Below are 11,825 nucleotides of genomic sequence, written 5' to 3' on the forward strand. Positions count from 1 at the left end.
TACCACATCCACACGTCCATTAAGTCCCTTCAGGGATGGTGATTCCACCACTGCCCTGAGCAGCTTGTTCCAATGCCTGACAACCCTTTAAGTGAAGAAAATTTCCGACATCCAATCTAGACCTCCTCTGGTGCAGCTTCAGGCCGTTTCCTCTTGTCCTGTCACTTGTTACGAGGGAGAAGAGACCAACTCCCACTTGGCTACAACCTCCTTTCAGGGAGTTGCAGAGAGCAAGAAGTTCCCCCCTGAGCCTCCTTTTCTCCAGGCTGAGCCCCCCAGCTCCCTCAGCCACTCCTGGTGCTCCAGACACTTCCCCAGCTCTCCACGTGCTGCCAGCCGGGACGATCACCTCGGCCTCCTCCCAGCTGTTCCAGGCGGGATCAGCTCCACCTGCCATCCATCCCCAAGGCAGGTGCCACCTAAAGGTGCAGGGGAGAGCGGGGCTAAAGTGGAGGGCGATCGGATAGAACACGGGGCGTTCGGAACGAGCAGGGGGCCGTCGGATGGAGCAGGGGGCGGTCGGAAGGAGCAGGGGGGCGTCTGGATGGAGAGGGGGCGGTGGATGGAGCAGGGGCGAGTGAAGAGCAGGGGGCGGTCGAAGAAGCAGGGGGCCGGTCGGATCGGAGCAAGGGGGCGGTCGGGATGCCGGGGCGGTCGGATACCGGGCGGTTCGGAAGCGCGGGGCCGGGCCTGAGGTGTCGGGGGCGGTTCGCAGGCGGGGCCGGGCGGCGCACGATGGCGAGAGGACGGGCCGGGCGACGGTCCCGGTGTTGCGGCGGCCGCCGCCGGGTACCCGGCGCGCCTGCACCCGACACGTGCGGAGCAGTGAGGCGGCAGGGCCGGGGACCTAGCCGAGCCGAGCCGAGCCGAGCTAAGCTTAAGCCTTAAGGCGCGTGTGGTGTGTGTGTGTGTCACGTGACCCATCCATTCCAGAGCTGGAGGCATCCCCATGCTTCATGAAGCGCTGCCCGCGGCCGACATCGACGCGGTCGCGAGCAGCCCGAGCTCGCCTGCCTGCAGTCGCTGCTCTTCGACGAGGAGCAAGCCCCGCAGAGTGGGGCACCGCAGCGCGGGGTGCTGGACGAGTTCTGGGGGTGCTGGACGTGTTCTGGGGGTGCCCCCACTCAGACCCTGACACCCCTCCGTCCCCGCAGAGCTGGCCAGGATGTACAAGAACGAAGGGAACGAGTACTTCAAGGAGAAGGACTACGGGAGAGCGGTCGCCGCCTACTCCGAGGGGCTGCGGAAGAAGTGCGAGGACCCCGAGCTGAACGCGGTGCTGCTCACGAACCGGGGGGCCGCACACTTCCACCTGGGTGAGGGACCTGTGCCAGCTACGACTGGGATGGGAATGGGGCTCTGCGCTCCAGAGCTGCTTTTCCTCTCCGTTTTCCTTCTTTCTTTCTTTCTTTTTTTTTTTTTTTTTTGTGATACAACAGACTAAGTAGCTTATTCATGAGAAAAAGGCACCTGAAAACCTGCTGCTTGAGCCTTGGCTCCAGGAAAGAGTTAAGCCAGTGGTTTTTAGAATCATAGAGTGGTTTGAGTTGGAAGAGACCTTTTAAGAACATCTAGTCCAATCCCTCTGCAATGAGCAGCAACATCTTCAACTGCATCAGGTTGCTCAGAGCCCCATCCAACCTGGCCTTGAATGTTTCCAGGGATCCAGGGATGTGGTTTCTACCACATCTCTGGGTAACCTGTACCAGTGCCTGACCACCCTCACTGTAAAAAATGTCTTTCTTCCTTATATCTAGTCTAAGTCTACCCTCATTTAGTTTAAAACCATTACTCTTTTTCCTACACAACAGGCTATGCTAAAAAGTTTGTCCTCATCTTTCTTGTAGGCCCCCTTTAAGTACTGAAAGGGTGCACTGAGGTCTACCCAGAGCCTTCTCTTCTCCAGGCTGAACAACCCCAACTCTCTCAGCCTGGTTTTATAGGAGAGGTGCTCCAGCCCTCTGATCATTTTTGTGGCCTACTCTGGACCCAACATGTCCATGTCTTTCCTGTGCTGAGAACCCCAAAGCTGGATGCAGCACTCCAGGTGGAATCTCATGAGAGCAGAGCAGAGGGGCAGAATCCCCTCCCTCCACCTGCTGCCAATACTGCTTTTGATGCAGCCCAGGACATGGTTGACTTTCTGGGCTCCATATACTTTAGCACAACTTTTAGGAGGATCTATTCCATAATCTTCCCAGGCACAGAGGTGAGGCCTTAGGTTGGTAGTTCCCAGGGTCCTCCTTTCTATCTCTTTTAAAAATTGGTGCAAAGTTTCCCTTTGCACCTGGGACTTTACCTGACTGCCATGACTTTTCAAATATCATGGAGAGTGACTTGGCAACTACATCAACCAATTCCCTCAGGACCCTGAGATACATCTTGTCAGGTCCCATGGACTTATATATGTCCAGGTTCCTCAGGTGGTCACAAAGCTGATCTCTTACAGCTACCACCCATTCTACCAACAGCGTCTGCACAGCAGGGAAGGTGTTCTTGGCTTTTTAATGCTGTTGTGTGTTGCAGTAGGGCAATGTTACTTATCCCTCACCTGTGTTTGAACCCTGTCCTTTCACTTCTTGCCCCCAGGTTACTCCTTTTTATCCTCTCACCTCACAGCGATTGTAGAAACAGTGAATTATAGGGTTTCTGCATAAACTGTTTTGTCACCTCGGTGTCTGGTTGGATTTTGAATATAAATGCAAGGTTCTGAGCAGTTTTACTTGCTTTGTAGGTAACTACCGTTCTGCTCTCAATGACGCCACACAAGCCAAAAAGCTAAAGCCCACCCATCTCAAAGCAATCATAAGAGGTAAGAGTTAAAGGCCTTGTTGCTTCAGGAAACATGGTTCCAAAACACTTGGCACGTGTTAGCTTTACTTATTGTACCGTTAATGTTACAAGTAACAAACTGTTGTTAGATGTTGCTTTGTTTCCTTGCACATTTCTGTGTGTTTAATAATTGTGCTTATAAACCTTATATTACTGTGAGTGGGGATCATGCTTTGTTTCTGGACAGAATTCATTTCAGAAAGGTAAAGTCTTACAGTTACTGTAAGAGATCTCTTCGCTTGTTTTGTTATTGGTGTTTCTCCATGAAACAGAACTCTGGGTTTTGCTTTGGATTTTCAGTCAAAATAGTGTCCTTTGCTCTTCAGTTTCTTTATCTGTCAAAGAGGTACTGAACCTGTTTCCATAGAGCACAGCCTACTTTTCCTGTTTTCCATAATACTAGTTTTTGGGGTTTGGTTGTGCTTTTTCCCCAGCATTTCTCACTCTATGGAAATCCCCCTTTTAATTTTTCCTTACAAGACAAATACTGAAACATTAATTATGATAACATTTTGCTTGTAACAGACATTTCTGGAATAATTCTTATAATTTCTGTGACCAGATGAGCAAATAATACAAGAACTGATGAAATATTTTAGATTTTCTTCTCAGCTGACCTGCTGGAAATCTGTGATTGAACATGACCATGCAAGACAAAAAAGACTAATGCAAAAGCACCAGGCCTAATGCTGTCTTTATAACCATCACTTTGTGCAGTAGTTTTACACTGACTCCAGACTTAAAATCTTAATCCTTCCAGGAGCTCTCTGTCACATGGAGCTGAAGAATTTCTCTGAAGCAATAGCATGGTGTGAGGAGGGCTTGCAAATAGATTCAACAGAGAAAAAGCTTTTGGAAATGAGAATTAAAGCTGACAAGTTAAAGGTAAATATGAAGGCAGTCTGGCATCTGCAGTGCTTGTCTTCTGCTTTGTGTCAGGAATCACTTTGGGGTCCTTAGTTGAAGAGTGCTCCACACAGGTTTCTGTGTAGTGTAATATCCACACAGAGAATTGAGTGGTGGTTCTATGTGGTGTGTGTTGAGCTGTGTAGGAGAAGGAGCTGGAGAGGACCCTTCTGGAGACCCAAACTGATTTCTCCACCCCTTGACAGGGTAGAGCAGTGATGAGCATTGACTTGCTGTGTGTGACCGTGGTGCAACCTTTTCTTACATGTAGCGAGCTGAGGAGCGGGATGCAAGGAAAGCAAAGGTGATGGAGAAGAAAGAGAAGTGTCAAAGGGAAATCTTGCTTGCAGCAATAAAGGTGGGTCAGTGAGAGGGGCTGGCTTTGTGTGCTTTGGGATTTTTTTTTAAGAGCTCTCTTGTTTGTCTCTAAAAGTTTGTTCTTTTGCTTTTGAGGGGCTTTTGAGGGCTAGAGCCAAAAAAAATGAGTTAAAACCATAATTCTCCTTATCTCCATGACTGCAGCTTCCAGGTTTCCATATTTCAGGTAACAACTAATGCAAAATACAAACCCAGTGTTAGGAGATGGACTGAGCTTTGTGAGTGCTCTGGCTGCTGGGCTGTAGCATCACACTAGCCCAAGGAACCTTGCTTTCTTTGCTGCCCATTGGCGTTACTTCAGTGGAAGGATAGAAAATAACCATTCAATAGGGTGGAGGAGGGAATCAATCCAGGATCCTTTCCTACCTCATTGAATGTTTGGGCTACATTAAAATATTTTGGGCTATTATATAAAGTCAGATTTCCAAGGAAAAGGCTGAGCTTATTTCAGTTTTCTGAAACAGTGGATGCTCTCAGGAGCTGGTGTGTGTAGTTGCACCCTGAAGTGATGCCTGCAAGGTCCCAAAGAAAAGGATTTTAGATGCATCCCTTTCCACACATTTTCTCAGGCTCTTCTCTCAGTGTGTGGGCTCCTCTTGATTGCCACCTCTCCTCATCCATTTCATGAGGTGTCTGGATACCTGGCTGAGGTTCTGGATTCTATTGGGAAGACCAGTCCCCTGAGTCTGATACTACAGGAAAGCTTTTGATGGCATGTTTAAGAGCTGACTCATTAATAAGAACAACACAATTTGACCTTTTACAGACTGCTAATTTTTTGCTCTTATTCTCCCTGCCATATCTGTTTGGCTTTTGGTTGTTTTTTTAGTTTTTTCCCTCCCTCTCCTCCAGGAAAGAAATATCAAGCTTGTTCTTGAGCCTTCAAATGAAGAAGAGGAAATATCGGATGGCCTGGCTGAGATATCCTTAGATGGGTTCCACTCTGACAGTGCCACAGGGGCAAAGGTGCACTTAGATACTGATGGCAACCTGCACTGGCCTGTCCTCTTTCTGTACCCTGAGCATGAGCAGACAGATTTCACTGTGGCTTTTCACGAGAACTCCAGGTAAATGCACTGTCAGCAGAACTCTTGCATAAGGGAGGTGTTTGAGCAGATGAGAACAGACAGCAAGTGAAACACTGCCATGCTGATGAAGTTGTTCTGGATTTCTAATTGCAGAGCTGACCCTTCTTTTCAGCAGGAGGTTGCACTAGATGACCTTCTGAGGTCCTCTCCAACCTGAACTTTTCTGTGATTTATATAAATTTATAGCCCAGACAAACACATTTTGCCAGGGTGATTAAAGGAGCTTGCAGTGCAAGCTTAGACCTATAATTAATTAGTGGCCAGTAATATCTGTGACCCATCCACACATGTGGATTCTAGAGGTTCATTAAGGTGCTGTTTCAAAGCACATCAAATATGGGATCTCAAAACAACAAATTAAAAATTATTAAACTCATTAAAAGTTCAAAAATCATTAAAAGCTTCCAAAAGGGACCTCTCATAACCACCAGTGACCCCACAGTTCTCCTTAGGGTTTTCAGCAGGCCTGTCTGAACTGCTGCAGACCTTTCAGACTATAAGCAAGTGACTGGCAAGGTGGGAATTCTACTTTTCTTGGTATTAATTTCCATTTCTGGTCTTACAATGTTAAACAAACTTGGAATTTGTAACTTCTTTTTTTTTTCTGGAATACATATTCCTCAGATCTCTTACTAAGTTTGGAACTTAACATACAGTGCAAGCAGGTCAGTAAAGTTATAGTACTTACATGATAGTGTTCACTATGCCTTTTCATGACCAAAGGAAGTGGAAATGGATTTTTAGAACAAATTGGCCTCCAACACTCCTCAAGTACCAAAATAAACAAGCCTCTGACACACAAACAGATTCTCATCACTCTGATGGAACCAAGTAGAAGGGAAATCCATTTTAGACAAAATGCAAGGTGTTTATTTTGACATCTTTTTCAGTGTGAAAATGTAAAGTTAAAAATAATTTGTTGTTGCACTGCTCGAATTTGAAACCAATAGCCTGAGTCACAATGTGGCCTTGGATTCATTGGGAAAGTGGTGAGTTTGAAGGGAAGACACTATTAGTGATCTAAACTTACTTTCAGGTCTGATGTCTAATTTGCTAATGTATTTTTACCGTCATTCAAATGCAAGTGCACAAATGATTGAAGCTGAACAGTCTGTCTAAGCTCACCTAGTGTATTTTGGCTTTTAGGTTTATTGATCATTTAATGGTGATGTTTGCTGAGTTACCTCCTTGGGATTTAGAAAGAAAATACCTTCCCAGCAACCTTGAGGTGAAAAGTTTGATTTTCCTTCAATTTCAGGGTTGTTGTGTTGTGGGTTTGTTTGGGTTTTTTTTCTGGAGTGAGAAAATACACAGCTTTGAGGGTATGATTTGTTTACTTGTTTACCATTCACAGATGTGAAACAAAGATCTGGAGAGCTACATTCACTTATAAATACAAATATTTACCAGGTGTGCTGACAGAACTCACTAATGCAAATTAAAGTTCTTTTGTCTTCCACTTACATTGTATTTGATAGAAGGTGTTTAGAGATGTTGCTAGATTCCATCTCTGTAATGATAATTAAGATTTAGACCATCAAGCTGATAGGCTGCCTGGTTTTTTAACTGCATTGTGGAGCTGCTGAATACAAATGAGAAAATATTTAAAAAATAGTTTATTTTCAGAACTAACTCGAGGTGTACCTAAGCACATAATCACATCAAGGTAATATATCTCTATTAACACTTTAGCAAAGGTAGGTTGTGAGTTGGTTGTGGCTGCAGTAGGTTTTGAGAATTTTTCTGAAATGGTTCATGGAAGGATACAGATGTTTATTATTCATTTTTCACTTCACTGTCACCTGTGCCAGGCAGCAGCACAACCCTTTGTACAGTGAGCAGACAGGCCCAAAAGGACAGTGACTGTGTACTTTTCCAGATTAAAATCCATGTGTATTTACAGTCTAAGATACCGTTGCTGGATTTGAATCTCTTAAATCAACTCTATTTTGTTCAAATACCTTTAAAACTATGCGATTTATTTCATAACATTGCTGCATTTCACCTGTTAAAAAGCAGCCCTTAGGTTTAGATTGCTTCTCTGTAAAGCACAGGAACAGCCAGTAGTGTATTTTGCCTTCCTGCTGCTAGTGCCAGAAGCTAAGCTGGTTTATACAGGAAAGACTTGGAATTTGCACAAATCAGTTTCTTCATCACTGAATTTAGCACCTGACACAGTGGGCTCAAGCTACAGAGGTTTGATAAACCTCTGGTTGATAATGGTGTGCTGTTACTAAACTGTTGAAAGCCCAGTACTTTCCCTCATGTACCTTAGGCATTTAATTATCCTCCAAAACCTTTTTCAGCTCTATTTTGAAGATGAAGAAAGAAATGAAATGTATGAGGTGAACCCAGAACACACTTTACTACAAGTGCTGCAGCACGAAAGGTGAGGCTGTACCAGTCCATGTCCAAAGAAAAAAAGGCAAAAAGTATGAGCTTTGGGGTTTAAGTCCCGTTTATTCTTTATTAGTTCTAAGTCTTCTCTGATTTGATAGTTCTTGGTCTTAAAGGTATAAAGCAGTAAGGCTGCATGGATTTTGTGTCTGGCTTTAGTGACTTACATATGTTTTCGCCCCCAAAAAAATGAACAACTCTTTCCAGGTCTGGATGAAGATGGGAACGGGAGCTGGGCACAGCTGAGTGGCACAAAAGGGCTGTTCCAGATCCCATCTACACAGTACTACTTTAAAAAAAAAAAAAAGGCAGCAGCCTATAAAGAGCATGTTGAAGGTTAACAATGCTCTCACTGTTCATAATGCTGTGTGAGCAGCCCCCGACACAGCGTGCAGCACTGTTCCCCAGTGAAACTGGCTTTAAAGTGTTGTGCAGTTACTGAGAGAGAAGAATTTGCTGTTTGTAAAGCCAAAAAGTTGTTGTGGAGCCTGTGCTGTTGAGTTGCACCATCTCGTAGCTGGAGGAAGCTGCCCCACAGTGCGGGCTGTCGCAGTGGGAGCGGGATCTCGGTCACTGCCACGGGCTCTGGCTGAGCTGTCACTCCATAAAATTCAGCAGCATACACAAGCCCTCAGATTTCAGGCTTTAAGGGCAGTTGCAAGAGAAACCTCCTTCCAGAGGGAGAATAACAGCTGCTTTAATTAAAAGTAGCTGTTGGAAGAGGAGTTGACTCATAGAACACTCCTCCTCAGATGTGCTTTGCCCCAACTCCAAGAGGCTCTGCTAATCAGCACAAAAGCTCATCACTGGCCTTTGGGAGGGTCAGTCTTTATGGGGCAGGGTGGAAGTCACTCGCTTTGCAGGACACTTGGCCAGCTACAAGGAAGCAAAGGACTCCTTTTAATCTTTGCAGGTATTTTGTAAAGGCCGGGACTCCAACAGTTTTGGTATTTGCGAAGTGTTCTCCTTTCTCTAAGAAATACTTCTCTGGTAAGAAGGTGCATCGACTGTAATGAGCAAGAGTGAAACGAGGAATCCTGTGCAAGAGGTTGCTGTTCATTAGCCCAGCTACAGGCTGCAAACTTCTGCTTGAACAAAAATACCTTGCACACTTCAGGGAAGAGAAATAATCTTGGCACATGGGGAAACTTCCAGGAAAGCAGCATAGGAGAATAAAGGGCTTACATGAGGGGATTATTTGTTTAAAAAGAAACCCAGCTGGCTTGCAGAAGGTCTCCTCTATGATAGGCTGCATGTGGTTTTGAAATAAACCTGATGCAGTGCCAAACACTGGCTGTGGTTTCAGCAACAGCAGCTGGGAATGTAGTTCCTTACCTGTGAAGAATCACAGATCTCCTCGGAGGTGGGCTGTAGTTGCTGGGGTTTAACAGCAGTGGGCTAGGGCAATACCTGCCTGTTGCAGCGGGGTGGATGCAATCAAGTCCCTGCCTGGGATCCAGCAGCTGCTGTTTTGTCACTGCTTGGCTCTGCTGCTGGCCAAGGTACAGCAGAGTTCCTGATTTGGAGCTGTGTTTTACTGACCCTTTTGCTACTGTACTGATTGTCCTACAGAACCTGGAATAAACATGGCTATTTTAACTAGAATGACTTTTGCCTAATGAATGAGACAATATTTTTTCTCACCTCATGAAATACTGGAAGAGAATGGCAAACAGTAATTGTAAACACCAAGGTAACAGCCTTATCCATTACACTAACTGATACAGCCAACATACAGGGCTTGTGTATTAGCTTTCAGCTTTTAATTAAAAGTAATTCTAAATCTCTCATTTCTTTCTCTTCCGCAGTCTCTCTGTGACTGCAGAAATACACTGCAGCTTTAGACACAGCTAATGCAGAGGGCATTAGAAAGCTGTTCAGCCATAAACACTCCTGCTTAGATCATAGAGGCTGCCTTCAGACAGATTCAGAGAAAGCATTTTCGTTTCACTATTCCTGAATTTCTGCACCATGCACAAATACAGTAAGAGTATCTCCACCTGAGGATGCTGCAATTTAATCTCCAAACCTCAGGGTTACTACACAGCAAGGCAGCAGGATGGCTCCCTTTTCACAGTATGTCGGTTCTGGCCAGGCAGCCATCGATCGCCTCGCAGCGTCCTGCCCTCACAGGGCAGAGAGTTTGACAGCGAGGTGGTACAGGCTCAGGCCATTGCACACAACGCAGCAGAGGTTGCAGAGGGAGGACAGAGCATGGTAGAGGGCGAACTGCCGGCACAGCTGCCTGTAGCTGGGGTTGGAGGCTCGCAGGTTTCTGCGGGACTCGCTGGCCACCAGCCCGACCTCCTGCCCGAGGCCGTGGCTGCGCTCCACGAGGTGCAGGTCTGCCACAATGTCGGAGGTGACGTGCCCAAACCACTGTGTGTTCAGCACAGAAGCAGCGATGCAAATGAAGAAGAGGATGATCTGCGGGGGAGCAAAGCCCACCGTGAACATCCCACACGTGTTGTGGGTTAAATTTCCCCCCCAGCCCCTCTCGCACACAAGGCTCGCTGCAATCTGGGTGCTAACTGGCTTCTTTAACCAGAGCCACGTGTGGAGCTCGCATCGTGTGCAAACCAGCCTCAGTGGAGCAGAGCAGGGCGGGACCCTGCAGAGGAAGGGGTTTGAGCTCAGCCAGCTCGTGTTTGAGAGGGGGAGGCAGCTACCTGGGTCGTGTGTTCCTCGCTGAGCCGCTTGCTGGGGTGGCACATGGCAAACAGAGTCAGGTTGAGGAAGGCACAAGTGGAGCTGATGTGGAAGTAGTAGGGGAAGAGCTTGCGCTGGATGGAGCCGAAGGTGTGGCGAGGGAGGTGTCTGCTCATCACAAACCCTACAAGGGGGGAGAGCTGGTAGGTCCTGGGGCAAAGCCCCCTTCCCTGGGCCTCCCACCTGGGCGGAGAGCCACAGCAGTGCACACAGACCCCAACCTACCGGCCACGAAGGTCACCCAGATCTGCATTCCCCAGGAGGTGGAGAGGAAAAGCAGGTGCAGCAGTTTGATGGTGTTGGAGGGCTCCATGTCGGTCGGCATGGTGTCCTGGATGGGGACAGTTCCCTCCATGTCAGCCAAGACACCTCCAAATTCAGTGCTGAGCTGCAGTTACTGCTCTAACCTTACTGGACACAGGGCAAATGTAGTTCAGGTTCACAAACCCGCTTACTCAGGAATAGCTTTGGAGCTGGCACAGCCCTTCCCAGCTCCCCCACCACACACCCAAAAGGGCTGCAAACCCAGAGCTCAAACGCCTCGTATGTTAGGGGCAGGGCCCTGCGTCAGCACCTGGGAACCGGCTGGTTTGGGTGGACTTTTGGCAAAGTCCAGCCAACGCCCCAGCTGACCCCTGGCAGCAGGAACAAGCAGAAAGTCAATAAAAAGGGGAAGAGAAAAGCCCTGACAAATATGCCTGCCCATGCTGTGAGCATCAAAGAGGCCCTTTGGTCAGGGGGAAGCCCCCCCTGCTTAAAAGCAGCAACAGCTTCTGCACTTTTTAACCAAAAAAGCCTGGGGGCTTGAAGGAGCAGGGACGCTCCCAGGTGCACCCCACTGCCCCAGACCCCGCCCTGGCACAGCATGAGAGCACAGGCAGCAGCGGGTGGAGGGAGGCTTTGAAGGAGCTGCCTGATCCACTACAAGGAGCACTTCGGAAATTAATTAAAACAAAGCTGCTAGGAGTAGCCCATCAATACTGCTGCCTGCAGAATTCTTTCTCCTCCCCTCGTCTGATCACCTCGGGGCATGAATTACAGCGGGGATGGCCTTAAAAGAGACGCTGCCTTCTAATTCCATCCCACTCCCCCTGCAAAATGGATAAATATACACTGTATTATGATATATTAATTCCATGTATTTATTTAGGCATCTAAAAAATCAGGTCCTTAAACCTTCTCATGATGGCAGTGTACTGGAGAAGGCACTTCGATGCCACCTGGAGTGCTGGCCTGTAAATTCCCATCTGTCTTCATGGTCTTTTCTTTTCCAAAAGCTTCTTGGAATTTTTGGGATGCTTTCCTGCTCCATCCTTCAGCAGCCCTGTCCACTGCAGGGGCTCAGGGAAGGCAGTCTGGTGAGGTTTTTTTCATTGCATCATCCTGGACAGGAAGGCAGTGATGGGCACTGTGTTGGGCAGCTGCCATGGAGCCCTGATTCTCCTGAGGTCCCAGATCTGCCTCCCCAAATCGTTTGTCTCCATGCAGGAATTAGCAGCTGAGGGCACCAAGGCA

The 11,825-nt window shown here is 47.4% G+C and overlaps 2 protein-coding genes across 2 annotated transcripts; one reads left to right on the forward strand and one right to left on the reverse strand.

The window, feature by feature from the left end:
• The first annotated feature begins 735 nt into the window (after nucleotides 1-735).
• TTC4 (tetratricopeptide repeat domain 4) lies at nucleotides 736-9,206 on the forward strand. The gene is made up of 10 exons (XM_029959749.1): nucleotides 736-815; nucleotides 963-1,054; nucleotides 1,155-1,316; nucleotides 2,735-2,812; nucleotides 3,593-3,717; nucleotides 4,010-4,096; nucleotides 4,969-5,183; nucleotides 6,351-6,432; nucleotides 7,511-7,593; nucleotides 8,515-9,206. The coding sequence occupies exons 1-10, from the start codon at nucleotides 736-738 to the stop codon at nucleotides 8,612-8,614; spliced, it is 1,104 nt and encodes a 367-aa protein (XP_029815609.1). The 3' UTR covers nucleotides 8,615-9,206.
• A 321-nt stretch (nucleotides 9,207-9,527) lies between these two features.
• TMEM205 (transmembrane protein 205) lies at nucleotides 9,528-10,861 on the reverse strand. The gene is made up of 3 exons (XM_008925228.2): nucleotides 10,536-10,861; nucleotides 10,271-10,434; nucleotides 9,528-10,028 (listed from the first exon to the last, which is right to left on the reverse strand). The coding sequence occupies exons 1-3, from the start codon at nucleotides 10,663-10,665 to the stop codon at nucleotides 9,729-9,731; spliced, it is 594 nt and encodes a 197-aa protein (XP_008923476.2). The 5' UTR covers nucleotides 10,666-10,861; the 3' UTR covers nucleotides 9,528-9,728.
• Nucleotides 10,862-11,825: the final 964 nt, after the last annotated feature.

The sequence above is a fragment of the Manacus vitellinus genome, unplaced genomic scaffold (assembly GCF_001715985.3).
Source record: "Manacus vitellinus isolate BGI_N305 unplaced genomic scaffold, ASM171598v3 scaffold_21_pilon, whole genome shotgun sequence".
Classification (NCBI taxonomy): Eukaryota; Metazoa; Chordata; class Aves; order Passeriformes; family Pipridae; genus Manacus; species Manacus vitellinus.